This window comes from Podarcis liolepis (genome assembly GCF_965112155.1).
Source record: "Podarcis liolepis genome assembly, chromosome: 6".
Taxonomy (NCBI): Eukaryota; Metazoa; Chordata; class Lepidosauria; order Squamata; family Lacertidae; genus Podarcis; species Podarcis liolepis.
In genome coordinates this window covers 60080941-60095481 of record NC_139559.1, presented here as the reverse complement: position 1 = coordinate 60095481, position 14541 = coordinate 60080941, and the positions used below count along the sequence as shown (strand labels likewise).

Here is a 14541-nt window from a genome sequence, read left to right as displayed (position 1 = left end):
ATTTCTGTCTGACCAGCAAATGTTACAGGAAACTAATATTTTTGGTGTTCCTCCACAACGCAAGTACGTATTTGGCTCTGTATACTGTAAATATACTGTATGCTTGTTTCCTGACAGCAAAGCAAAGGAGGGTGTAAAAACTGAGACACAATCCATTCTCAGGACACTAGCTCCACACAACGCAAGACAGGCACATGGAAACCCTCCAGGCCTCAATAGGCCTCCTTGTCAACAGATCCATTATGGTCTCAGGGATGAACAACAGAACAAAGGTGAAATGGAAGAACAAAAGTCTAAACAAGGAGAGACAAGTGATAGCAGATCTGTGGACAACAAAGTGAGTCGCTACAGCTGTACTGGTTGCTTATTATAGGTTTCCCACTCAGCATCAGACTTTACTCTTTAACTAACAACAACATAAATGGTTAATAGGTATCTTTTCTACTACTGTGGCTATTGTTATGACAACTACAACTAATGATGATGATAAATAATGACAGTGGTGTCCAGTTAAAAGAACATTCTGCTGCTACCGAATTCTGATGAGAGAACTCCTGTATCAAAAAACAATTGTCATCACAAAACTTTCAACTACAGTGGTACCTCAGGTTAAGTACTTAATTCGTTCCAGAGGTCCGTACTTAACCTGAAACTGTTCTTAACCTGAAGCACCACTTTAGCTAATGGGGCCTCCTGCTGCCGCTGCGCCGCTGCTGCACGATTTCTGTTCTCAACCTGAAGCAAAGTTCTTAACCTGAAACACTATTTCTGGGTTAGCAGAGGCTGTAACCTGAAGCGTATGTAACCTGAAGTGTATGTAACCCGAGGTACCACTGTACTCCAAACAGAATTGCCTTATATTAAATTTTTGACTGCTTATGCTTCCAGTTCATAGCTGTTGCTTTTTTTCACTTGGATCTTTCTCTTACTTTCCCATTCTGTAAACATCTCTTCTCATTGTTCCGTGTTTTGGCTCTCATAGACACCTGGATTTTACATTAGTTATAATATAAGGCCTATATTATATTATATTATATTATATTATATTATATTATATTATATTATATTATATTATATTATATTATATTAACTAATAGACTAGTTATAACATGGATGGGGAATCTGTGGTTAGTCCAGATGTTGCTGGTCTCCAACTCCCATCGGTCAGGGGTGATGGGAGTTGGAGTCTAGCAAAGTCTGGAGTCTATAATCTAATATTGGCAGCCATGATCATATGGAATCACCATTTGTTTAGAGAGGGGACTGTATATTATCCAGTAGATCCAAACAGTGGACCTCTTCATATGAGGTTATAGTCTGACCTGACTGGGATCCTGTATCTCCTCACCAGCTTAATATAGACATGCTCACAAATTAAAGCAAAAACTATAAGTCAATACAAATCAGAGCTGCAGCAATTTTTTTTAAAAAAATACTGTATGTAACAGTGTTGCAATATTTGCAACATGTGAAAGAATAATTGCCATTGTTAGTATTTTGGTATCATGTGTTTGGTAAACTTCCTTCCTTCCTTCCTTCCTTCCTTCCTTCCTTCCTTCCTTCCTTCCTTCCTTCCTTCCGCAGAACAGGAGGAGAACCAATGGGTGGGCATTTATTTATTATTTACATGTATTAGTCACCAGTTAAGCTAGCCCCTGGGTTAGTTGCAGGGAAGGATATTTCAGCTAGGCATTAGGAAAACATTCCTAACCATAATAGACATTTGACCATGGGGCAGCCTGCATCAGGAAGATGTGAGCTCTCCTTCACTGGAGATATTCAAGCAGAAGCTGGGTGGTTACCTGTCAAGCATGGGAGATTGTTAGCCGCTTTGAGACTCCTTAAAGGTAAAGGGACCCCTGACCATTAGGTCCAGTCGTGACCGACTCTGGGGTTGTGGCGCTCATCTCGCTTTATTGGCCGAGGGAGCAGGCGAAAAGCTTCTGGGTCTTGTGGCCAGCATGACTAAGCTGCTTCTGGCGAACCAGAGCAGCACACGGAAACACCGTTTACCTTCCCGCCAGAGTGGTACCTATTTATCTACTTGCACTTTGACGTGCTTTTGAACTGCTAGGTTGGCAGGAGACTCCTTAGGGTAGTGAAAAAGTATGATATCAAATCCAAACTCCTCCTCCTCCTCCTCCTCCTCCTCCTCCTCCTCCTCCTCCTCCTCTTGTTTCAGGATTACTGCATTGATCCGGGATGAGGAACATGTGGCCCTCAAAAATGTTGTTGGACTACAGCTCCCATGAATTTGAACCACTGGCTATGCTGGCTGGGGATGATGGAAGTTGGAATCCGAGAACAGATGAAGAGTCACAGGTTCCTCATCCCTGGACTAGATTATCTCCAAGGTGTATTTCAGCTCTATAATTCTATTATATATTCTTATATCATGAGTTCTCACCTTCAAGGATTGATTTATACTGACAGTTTGGTAGTTCTGTATCTGGTCCTTTTAGTAAGCAAAATATTAACTTTGAAAAATGGGCCATGGTTCATTGAGAGGGATAATTTCTGGATCAACCCTGGGTTCAATCCCAGGCAGTGCTTTTTTTCCTAAAAAAATATTTAGGGGTACTCTCATTTTCCTACTCATATTGAAATACTGCCCCTCAATGAGACCAAACTTAGATTCACAAAATGTTTATGGGTATGTGTCAGGGGTTCAGGAGCAGAGACGCAGAGAAGGGAGGAGACAGAGAGCGAGGGGGAGGAATACGAAGGAAGGATGAGTGGGGATGACGACCCGAGATCACCGAGCCTGTCTAGCGAGTCCGAGGATTCCCAGAAGGGAGCGCCAGCAGCCAGAGCAAGGGGGGAGAGCAGGGGGACACCCCAGGAAGAAGGGTCCAGAGAGGGATCAGAAAGCAGCAGTTGGAGATCGGGACCCACGTTCCCAGCCGGGAGCAGCGGGGAGAAAGGGGACCAGATATCGGGCTCCGGAGACTTTCAGAAGGAGGGAGGGCATGAGTCAGGAGTAGTCACGCCCACCTCGGGGAGCGAGGAAACGATCAAGAGGAAAGTGGAGAGTTGGGCGCGCGCGCCAAGTTCAAATGTAACGGAAGCTGGCGCAGCCAGCAGCCCAGAGAGTGAACCGAGTCCCAAAGCCCGCCGCAAGGAGGCGGAAGGGTCAGGGGGGTCCGCGTCAGAAGAGAGTAGGAAAAGAGAGACCCAGGGGGGCAGGAGGACCCAGAGACGGAAGGAAAGGCGCAGGAGGTGGAGCAAGGCTAGGGTATTAAGCTGGTGCGCTAGGGGCGGAGACTCAGACGGGTCTTCGTCGTTCTGACCTAGAAGAAGTAGGGCTGCACGTTGCAGTTTGGAAATGGAACCTGTAATCCAATAAAGACACTTTGAAACTGAACGCTGGCTGACTTGGTCCTATGTGAGCTGGGACTGGGCGGCAGCCCTGACAGTAAGACCCGTCACAACAAGCTTCTGACACCTGATACCTCGCAGCGGAGACAGAAGCAGCTGGAGGAGGGGATCGGTGTGTGGGAGCAAGCTCACGACGGTTGGCAAAGATGACGGAAGCAGAGAAAGTTTCAGCGCTGCAACAGGCAGTTACCCAATTGAATGCGGAGGTACTGGCATCCAAGAAAAGGGAGGAGGATGTGGCAGCCGCCTACCGAGATCTCCACGCCAGGTTTGAAGCATGGGTTAAGCATGGGCAGCCAGGACCCAGACCGGAGGGGGTTGGGTTGGCACGGAGAGCAGGAGGGCTGGTGGCTCACTTCGATGGGAATTTACAACAGTACCCCAACTTTCGAGCAGATGTGATGTGCGCACTGCAACTGCTGGCAAAAGACTTTAGAGATGAGCAAGAGAAAGTGGGGTTTATACTGTCCCATTTGCATGGGGATGCGAAGGCGTGGCTGCGCAATTTGTGGAGGGATAAAGATCCGGCGCTTCAGAGTGCAGATGCCTTTATCAAAGCGATGGATGCATGTTTTTTGTCTACCATTGATGTGGATCTTGCCCGACGGGAGATTCATGGACTGAAACAAGGGAGGGCGAGCGTCCGACAGTACCACGCCCGCTTTTTTGCGCTGGTCAGTGCATTGGAATGGGACCGGGACTCGCCCCCAGTCAGGGACCTGTTCTGGGAGGGTCTCAGCTCTGCTGTGAAGGATGAAATTGCGAGGGGGGAGAGGCCCCGAAGCACGCAGGAGGTGGTCCAAAGGGCGCTGACTGTGGGGGTGAGGCTGGAAGAACGTCCATGGTGCAGAGATGAAGGACGTGGAGGGCGCGAAGCAGCGAGAAGTTTCTCTTTCGTTCCAAGGGAAGCAGCGCGTGCGCAATCCACACCTCCGCCAGGAGGGGGAGTGGAACCTATGGAAGTGGGAGGCGCCAGGGCTCAGTCAGCTAGCAGAGCCTCTGCACCGACAGCAGTCAAGACTAAACCTCCTAGAGGGACCAGGAAGTGTTACATATGCGAGAGCCCTCAACACTTGGCGAAAGAGTGTCCCCAGAGGAGCTCCAAGCACACTGCAGCCTCCGCAACGGTGAAAGTGGCCACACAATGCAGCGAAGACCAGCAGGGAAATGACGATGTCTGGCTGGAGACAGAGGCACTGGGGCCCAGCCAGACGCATCAGTGAAGCAGTCCCCAGCGATATTGCAACCCACGGACCCCCTCCCACCCAAACCAGTAGTGCAACTCACAGCGTCTCTCCAGCTACCCAATGGAGTCACCATCGAAGTGCCGCTTTCTGTGGATTCTGGAAGCAACGCAGACTTTATAGCACAGGATTTTGTGGAGCAGCACGCTATAAAGCTGCTGCCTGCCACTCTGCCCCTGCAAGTCGTCACAGTGGATGGCAGAGAGTTGCTAGGGGGGCAGGTGGTGAAGCAGACGCCACCAATGGTGATGCAACTTGGTAACCACAGGGAAGTCATCAGTTTTAATGTCACCCGACTGTCGGACACGCCCATTGTGTTGGGCATGAGTTGGCTGGACAGGCACAGTCCAACGCTGGCTTGGTACCAGAGACAGCTGATCTTCGGCTCCTCTTACTGCGCAGAACACTGCATCCTGCCCAGGCAGGAGGGGGAGGAGGAGGACTCACAACTGCAGTTGGGAACGTTGCAAGCAGTTCCCCACAAATACGCGGACTTTCTGGAGGTCTTCTGCGAGAAAGAGGCAGACAAGCTACCACCGCACAGGCAATATGACTGCAAGATTGACCTCCTGCCAGGGGCGACGCTGCCGAAGGGGAAGCTATATTCCATGTCTGAGGACGAACTACAGGAACTCAAACAGTTCATCGATCACAATTTGCAGCGCGGTTTCATCCGGGAGTCCAGCGCAGTAGGGGGCAGTCCTGTTTTCTTCGTGAAGAAAAAGGACACGCCCCAAAAAAGATTGGTCGTGGATTACCGCCTCTTAAACAGAATGACCAAGCCCTCCGATTTCCCTATGCCCAGGATTGACGACCTGCTGGCGACGGTGCGCAAGGGACGCGTGTTCACCAAGTTGGACCTGCGAGGAGCGTACAATCTCATCCGTATGAGGGAGGGCGATGAGTGGAAGACAGCCATGTTCACGCCTCTGGGCACCTACGAATATAGAGTTATGCCTTTTGGATTGCAAAATGGCTCCCACGTTTTTCAAGCTTTTATGCATCACGTGTTGGCGGGACTCCTCTACAAGAAGTGCGTCTGCTTTCTGGATGACATCCTGATATTCTCTGACTCGCAGCAAGCACACGACCAGGACGTTCGGGAGGTGCTGAAGAGGCTGCAGCAGCATAGACTGTACGCCAAACTGGAGAAGTGCCAGTTCGACACGACGGAGGTGGATTTCTTGGGTTACAAGCTGTCGGACAAGGGGCTAGCCATGGACAGCGCCAAGGTTCGTGCGGTGTTGGATTGGAAGAGCCCGCGCAACCGGAAAGAGGTCCAGAGGTTTGTCGGATTCGCCAATTTCTATCGCAAGTTCATCAAGGGGTTCGCGATGCAGACGGCAGCTATTACGGACACGCTAAGCTCCAAGAAAAAGAAATTCATCTGGACGGAGCAGGCGGAGCGGTCCTTTCAGACACTCAAGCGTCTCTTCGCGTCGGAAGAGCAACTGCTGCATATCGACCCCAGCAGACCGCTGAGGGTGGAGACAGACGCGTCCGATAGAGCAGTGGGAGCGGTACTGCTGCAGAAGGACCCGCAGGGGGTCTGGAGGCCGGGGGCGTTCTACTCCAGAAAGCTCAGCAAGTCGGAGCAGAACTACACCATCTGGGATAGGGAGCTGCTTGCCATTCATGCAGCTTTCAAGGCGTGGAGGCACTTCCTGATCGGCGCCAAGCACACGGTGCAGGTCTGCACGGACCACAAGAATCTGGAGCACTGGCGCACGGCTCGGTTCCTGAACCAGAGGCAGATCCGTTGGGCGGAGTTCTTTGCTGACTTCAATTTCCGAATTGAGTACGTCCCGGGCGACACCAACATCATGGCGGATGCCCTGTCCCGGAAACCGCAGTACCTCGAAGAGGCGACGCCAGCGGCGGCCATGCACATCTTCGCGCCAACAGCGTGGGCGTGCGCTTCAGCCACAGTAGACCTGGATGCGGTGCGAAGGGCGTTGACGGACGACTCATTCGCGCAGGCGAAGATGGCAGAGGTGCACAAGGGCACGGCGAAGGGCGACGAGTTCCAGATACGAGACGGCTTGCTCTTACGTAAAGGGGCCGTCTACGTGCCGGGAGACGAACTTCGCGCCCGGGTACTGCAGCAGCTGCACGACGCACCCACGGCCGGGCACTTTGGCACAGAAAAAACGGTGGAATTGGTCGCAAGAGACTTTTGGTGGCCCAGACTGAGGGGGGAAGTCGCGGACTACGTCGCGAGGTGCGACACCTGCCAGAGGGCCAAGCCGGTGCACAAACCACCGGCGGGACTGCTGGAACCGCTGCAAACGCCGTTTGAACCATGGGAGAGGGTGGCCCTGGACTTTGTCACGGATCTACCCAGCTCGAGAGGCAAGACAGCTGTACTAGTGGTGGTGGACTTGTTCACCAAGATGGCACATTTCATACCGTGTGCGAAGGTGGCCACGGCAGAACAAACAGCCAAATTGTTCATAGATCACGTGTTCAAAGTGCACGGGCTGCCACGGTCTATACTGTCCGACCGCGGACGCCAGTTCATCTCGAATTTCTGGCAAAAGCTGATGGGCTTCCTGAACGTCAAGATCAACCTGACATCGGCAAGGCACCCGCAGACCAACGGGCAAGCGGAGAGGGTCAATGCCATCATGCAGCAGTACCTGAGATGCTATGCCAATCAACAGCCGGCGACGTGGGTGGATTACCTGCCGCTCGCCGAATTCGCCTACAACAACACGAAACACGTATCCACAGGGGTGACGCCGTTCTTCGCCAACAATGGGAGGAATCCCAGAACCTTCCCGGGACTGGACAGAGTGGGGGAAGGGGAACCACAGACGGCGGACGCTTTCGCATCTGAGTTGCAAGAGGTCCACGATCAACTCAGACGGCAGCTGGAGCTGGCGAAGCACGCATACAAGGTCCAAGCTGACAAGCACAGGCGAGTTGGCGAGGAGATCCGAGTGGGAGACTGGGTCTGGTTGGCAGCCCACGCGGTGCCGACCCGATCGTTAGCCAAGAGGAAGCTAGGGCACAAGCAACTCGGTCCATACCGAGTTGAAGCGCAGATCAACCCGGTGGCTTTCCGGCTGGTGCTACCAGAGGGTTCCAGGATGCATCCGGTGTTCCACAGGTCGGTGCTCACTCCCTACAGGGCACCGCACAGGTTCCAGGAACCAGGAACGGCACCGAGTCAGTCTCCGGAGCGGACGGAGGTGGGAAGATTGCCACAGCAGGACCCCATCAACGAAGTCACGGAGATTTTGGACTCCAGATGGGGGGAAGACGGAGTAGAATATCTACTAGCAAGGGAGGGCACCCGGGCCAGTACTAATAGCTGGGTGCCGGACTACGCCTTGGAGGAACCCCTGCTCAAGGATGAGTTTCATGCCCTTTTCCCACACAGACCTATGCCAGCGGGCTTCTTCGACGACTGGTTGTTCACACCCACGCTTTCCTCCAGCACGTTCCATGGCTTCGACTCGGAAGGGGAACCCGCACCGCGCACACGTTCCCCAGAGGGGTCACCGGAGGGTTCGGCGTCCGACAACTCGTATTGGTGGGACGATCGGCCAGAGGAGCAGTGGCGCCGGAAGTGGCAGGAGACACCAGGTCCAGCGACAGACGCAGAGACGGACATGGACGTTTGCGGGGAGGACCTTGGTTTCGAGCACGGCGGCACCGAGATGGAGGCGGAGGAGACCACCGTTGACGAACGCGGGGAGGAAGACTCGGAGGTCTTCAGTTGGCGGCCAGCAACGGGGAGCGAACTGTATCCGACATTCACTCCCGTGATGACGGAGCACCCACCAACCACCCTTGAAAGCGGGGAGGGGGGAAGGGGAGGCTTCGAGGGGGGGATGGATGTCAGGGGTTCAGGAGCAGAGACGCAGAGAAGGGAGGAGACAGAGAGCGAGGGGGAGGAATACGAAGGAAGGATGAGTGGGGATGACGACCCGAGATCACCGAGCCTGTCTAGCGAGTCCGAGGATTCCCAGAAGGGAGCGCCAGCAGCCAGAGCAAGGGGGGAGAGCAGGGGGACACCCCAGGAAGAAGGGTCCAGAGAGGGATCAGAAAGCAGCAGTTGGAGATCGGGACCCACGTTCCCAGCCGGGAGCAGCGGGGAGAAAGGGGACCAGATATCGGGCTCCGGAGACTTTCAGAAGGAGGGAGGGCATGAGTCAGGAGTAGTCACGCCCACCTCGGGGAGCGAGGAAACGATCAAGAGGAAAGTGGAGAGTTGGGCGCGCGCGCCAAGTTCAAATGTAACGGAAGCTGGCGCAGCCAGCAGCCCAGAGAGTGAACCGAGTCCCAAAGCCCGCCGCAAGGAGGCGGAAGGGTCAGGGGGGTCCGCGTCAGAAGAGAGTAGGAAAAGAGAGACCCAGGGGGGCAGGAGGACCCAGAGACGGAAGGAAAGGCGCAGGAGGTGGAGCAAGGCTAGGGTATTAAGCTGGTGCGCTAGAGGCGGAGACTCAGACGGGTCTTCGTCGTTCTGACCTAGAAGAAGTAGGGCTGCACGTTGCAGTTTGGAAATGGAACCTGTAATCCAATAAAGACACTTTGAAACTGAACGCTGGCTGACTTGGTCCTATGTGAGCTGGGACTGGGCGGCAGCCCTGACAGTATGCAACTTCCTGCACCCCCCCCAAAAAAGCACTGATCCCAGGTAACTTAAAGAATGCTTGAAAGAAAGGATGGGGGGTATACCTCTTTCAGAGTAACTGCCACCAGTTAAGTTACATATATGATGCAGAGGAGAGTGTCATATTTGTGCAAAAAAGTCCTAGGAAATCTGCAAAGCTACAAAACAAAGCATTCACTATCATTTAGCCTAGAGAGATCTTAGGCTTCCCTGAGTTCCTTGGCTAAGCCTAGAGTGGCTGGCCAAAGGTGAGCTTCATGACTGAACTGGTATTTAAACCCAGATCGCTCCAGTCCTTGCATAACTCCTGTTTGTTTATAAAGAATATAATATTTGATATGCAAGAGGTTTTCTGAACTTTAGGGCTCTTTTCCCTCATGCAAAGTGTTTTCAGTACCTACAGTTACTTTACAGAATGAATGTGTATCTTGGATTGCATCTTTTCTAACTGCTTGTTTGTTATCCAAGGGTTTAAAACCACTGAATACACATTGTGTCACTGCTCCCTCTGGTGACAAGTCTTTGTCCTACATTCATACTCTACAAAAACCATCTATGGAAACTCAGATCTTAAAGCAACTTGAAAGACAACAGGTGACTGAACTTAAGTATAATCGAAGCAATTTGCAGTTTCAGGTGTTTGGCTTGTGACTATTGGGCATTTTTCATATTAGAGTGTTTTAAAATACTTAAGGCCAAATCAAGGGTTTGATCCAAAACAGACATATCTGGAAAAATGTGACACTATTTATTTTTTTTACTTACTTGCAAGTAAATGCTATTAGGATCAGGGTGGTTGGCTGTTTCCAGACGCTTACAGCATAATCTGACGCATGTCACTCAGAAGTGGGCCCTAGGGAGACTGCATACCTCACACATCTTAACTGTTCTTCCATACTTTCAATCAGGGAGGCTGAAGAGAATTAAAAGTGGGGGAGGGAAATTTCCAGAATTTCAGTGAAGAAAGTGAGGACTCAACTCTACAGGAGTTGACTACAGAAACTGTGGGGAACAGCTAGCTGTCTTGCAGGAAACTGGTATGGTGTTACTGTGTAAGTGTAATGTCCCCCTCATCATCCCACCACACATGTAGGAATGCGAAACTTCATGGCTTTGCCATTTTGTCCCCAATTTCTGCCCAGAGAGTTTATAAAGCAGTTCACGTAAATGTAAATGCATTAAAAGTATGGGACCTTGGGGTAAATGAGAGATATGAAATCAAATAATAATTTTATTGCTAGACCTTACACATACTTTAAAGCATTCCTTTTCTCAGGATATCGCTCAAAAACCAATGGATGAAGAGAATGATTCTCTTCTGGCTATCCTCAGAAAAGAACTTGAGCAGTGCCCTTTGAACCTGACTGCATTAGAAAAACTCCAGGAAGAATGTAAGGTTTTGGATCCCAGAGTTTCAAGACTTCTTCCTCAGGCACAGCTGAGCCATCTGCTTTTAAAGTATGAAGTCCCTCTGCAATTACCCACTGTCAAACTCCTTTTCAAGAGATTTTCAAAAGCAAATGACCAAGAACTGGTACGTTAATACAACATTTTAAACAAAAATAATGTTGAGCTCAATAGATTGGATTTCTTAAGACCTGCCTGTACTTTTGGAATATTGATGTTATAGGTCAGATTCTAACTCTGAAATTAAGGTGGGCTGTTTATTTTTGGGGTCAAAAACTATTTTCTCAGCCATTGTAAACCATTATATCCATGCAACCCTTTTAATTATGTACAGCAGAACTGAGCAACAGTGTTTAAACTTAGAATGCTAATAGTGTTGTTATTAAAGATTTTCTTGGGTTACAGAAGTACATACATCATCTCTATTTTCAGATCATAAAGTACTTCTCACAGATCAGTTACATTTGATGTGAGACTTTGATGTTGTATACAGTATAGGGTTGGGGGAGAAGATAGGTGGGGAAAGAATGTTCTGCATAGTTGAACAGGAACAGACCTTGGTAATATGGCACCCTATGTGAGCCCAAAATTTGACACTCCTCCTCCAGCCCTTTTGCCACCTCCCCAAAGCTGGGTAAGGGAGGCAATAGGCTTTGGCAAGAAGGTGCAATGCTCTGGCAGGGTCCTAGAGTCCTCCTTCTTCCTTTCCAAAACTGGGAAAGGGCTAATTGGGCTTTGGGAAAGAGATAGGAGGACTCTAGGATCCTGTCAGATCCCTCACACCTCCTTCCCAAAGCCCAGCACTTACTAGGGTTTGGGAAGGGGACAGAAGGGAGCTTTTATTGGTTATAGTCACAAATATCTCAAATATGTGATCAATGAAGTTTATTCAACGGATGTTATCAGTCTTTTCTTGACAGTTTCTTTTAAAACCCTGCTTTCAAGCTGTGTTTCAAAAATAAACCTTTTTGTCTTTCATGCAGGTAAATTATGAAAAATTGCTCCAGTTTTTAATGCCAGTGGCAGCAAGCAAGACACAGCAAACACAAGCCCTTCCAAGGAAGAGTCAAAATATGGAGAATCATTGCAAAAGGTTCTGTTTTAAATTTCAGTATACTCCTTACAGTTAATAAATGAGCAATGTATCCGAACTCCTTCACCCTTCTGACAATCTTCCTGTCTTACTTTCCATCTGGTCAGGATCTAATAGGTGCAGTAATTATAAGCCACTCAAAAGGATTCCAAATGAAAAATTGGCTCACTTGTGACATTTACAAAAAACAACAACATGTAGTACTCAAGAGGACAGATTTTATCTTGCAGCCATCCAAAATCTCCGCTAACGAAACATATTTGGAGTCTGTGAACACCTACGTTGCAGCCTGCTGGGACGCATCAGTGGAGATTATACAGACTTCCCTTAATTAACCTTGGCAAAGAAGACTGGCAAGGAGTTGTGTGCATTTATGTGAGATATATATATTGCTGCTTTGGCAGCTGAGCTCTGAAGCGTCTCTTAAAACATAAGTATAGCCAGGATGCTGGTCAGAGTCTGCTTATAAGTATTCATCCATCATAAACTGGCGTACCTCATCTGGATGGGAATGACCTTAGGGACATATCTGCTATATCACATACTTTCCTGGTCTCTGCTCTCATCATTAAGCATTGGCTGTAATATCTGCAGTAATATCAACTGTTGTTATAAACCCACCATTTCACGAAATCAGTGGTGGGGTTCCTGCATCCCCCTAGGTTCTACTCAGAGTAAATAATGTCTCTTGCTTGTTTGCAAAGAGATGGGCGTGTAAAATCTTCTGGTTTGTGTGCAGCTGAGGGAATGCAGCCTGCTGTACAAAAGTAAGTGTTACACCTATTGTTGTGCCCACTTTTGCCTGTGGCCCTGCAGCCCCCAGAAGGTGGATTGTGAGGGAGTGCGGCCCTCAGGCTGAAAAATCTTCTCCAACTCCGGATTAAAGATTGTAGCTTCCAGGAAGCTTTGACCAGGCTTAGCCCTTCTCCTTTTCACAAGGAACTTCCTGCAGTTCCATGAGTGAATTGTAAGCTATGATGTCATAGCTGTCTGGAAGCCTAGATTTCTCGGCTGTTTTGTTTCACATTTAATCCTTCTTCACCTTGTGGTAATACTCTATGGCTTTATTACCAGGTGCTCTGCATTACTGAGTAAGTTGCCCCATTGGCCTCTCAGATGGAGGTCTTTCGGAAAGCACTCATACAACTTCTGTAAATGTCAGAAGTGAGCTATAGGGCTGTAACTGCAATTACCATTTTAATTGCCCCTTCGTTACATGCGTTATCATTCCACAGCTCTTGGACTCCGGAAGATGCCTTCCAGGCCTTGAAGCAGACCCTGAAGGAACATAAAGGAGAGCTGAGCCTACAGGATAAGACTTGCTCCGGTCTTCTTTCACCCTCTGAGGTAAAAATAGATTCTGTGGCTTACAAGCCTAGTTGTATATTCAGGAAGTGCTTTCCCACTATAAAGGAATGGAATGGATTATTAGTAACAAAATGGTTTTTTTCTGCCATACACCTTGTAGGGTTGCCATATTTCATATTTTTAGGGGGGGTGCTAAGTTAACTCCCATTTTTTTGCAAGATCTCAAAAAAAAGAAGAAGTTTAAAAACTTTTTTTAAAGGAAATTCAACAAAATCTACATGGGTTGCCACATGTCCAGATTTTCCCGAACACTTTAGCAATTTCCACCTGGATGCTGTTACAGATGGCAGAATCCTGGCTATGTCCAGGATATTCCAGACATGTGCCAACCCTACCTTCTTGCCAGTAGATAATGTTGATCAAAGAAATAACTGAGGAATAGACCCATTCTCTCTTAGGTTCTTATGGAGGGAAATTCAGTTTGAGGGCTGGTGTCCTTTTCACACTGCTTTGGGGGCATGTGCTGGAGGAATGAGGTAACTTGGGATTTTGTAGGACGAAGACCTCCCTTCCATATCCACAGCAAGTCCTTCTCTTTTTTATATATATAAATATTTATTAAGATTTTACAAATTATAACAAACATATCAATACACACAAACACAAACAAAAATAACATAAAAAAGAACAAGTATAGTTTCAATACCTTATTTTCTTAAAACTTATTTCACTGACCTCCTCATACCTTCCCTTTCTGCATTCCCATTTCAAAAATTAAGTTCAGCAAATCCTCACCCTTAATTTTATCTAATTATCATCCTTACTTTCCTTTCACTTAATCTTTACAGCTGTACTCCATTTGATTTTAAAAACCACATTATTCTAAAATTCATAAATTTTACAGTATTTCTTAAGATAGTTCTTAAATTTCTTCCAATCTTCTTCCGCCATCTCTTTTCCCTGGTCTCGGATTCTGCCAGTCATTTCTGCTAGTCCCATATAGTCTATCACCTTCATCTGTCATTCTTCCAAGGTGGGTAGATCCTGTGTCTTCCAATACTTTGCGATGAGCTTTCTTGCCGCTGTTGTAGCATATATAAAAAATGTTCTGTCTTTCTTTTGCACTGACTGGCCGACAATGCCCAGGAGAAAGGCCTCTGGTTTCTTAGGGAAGGTATATTTAAATACCTTTTTCATTTCATTATATATCATTTCCCAGAAAGCCTTAATCCTTGGGCACGTCCACCAAAGGTGAAAAAAAGTACCTTCAATTTCTTTACATCACAGCAAGTCCTTCTCTTTCCCCATCAGAGCACCTCCAATGAAGGGGGAGGTCCATTCTTATCCCATGAGAACACACCTGGCTGATACCAAATATCACGAGAGCAGGATATAGACAAGACAACATGTACATACTCTACATAAAACAAAATGTCCAACCTGAAGGAGACAACTCAGAAGCTGGTCTGAACAAACAATTAAGTCCCTGT

The 14541-nt window shown here is 48.4% G+C and overlaps 1 protein-coding gene across 3 annotated transcripts in view; it reads left to right on the top strand.

The window, feature by feature from the left end:
* The window catches only part of LOC310710022 (uncharacterized protein C1orf87), a 30744-nt gene that overhangs the window by 5523 nt on the left and 10680 nt on the right, over nucleotides 1–14541 (top strand). For 2 of the 3 annotated variants that reach the window (XM_083510360.1, XM_083510361.1), the window contains exons 4-8: nucleotides 118–337; nucleotides 9712–9837; nucleotides 10520–10777; nucleotides 11634–11743; nucleotides 12979–13090. In XM_083510360.1, coding sequence (XP_083366486.1) covers nucleotides 118–337; nucleotides 9712–9837; nucleotides 10520–10777; nucleotides 11634–11743; nucleotides 12979–13090 — 826 coding nt within the window. The remainder of the gene's footprint in view (nucleotides 1–117; nucleotides 338–9711; nucleotides 9838–10519; nucleotides 10778–11633; nucleotides 11744–12978; nucleotides 13091–14541) is intronic. The other variant, XM_083510362.1, reaches the window with a different exon arrangement.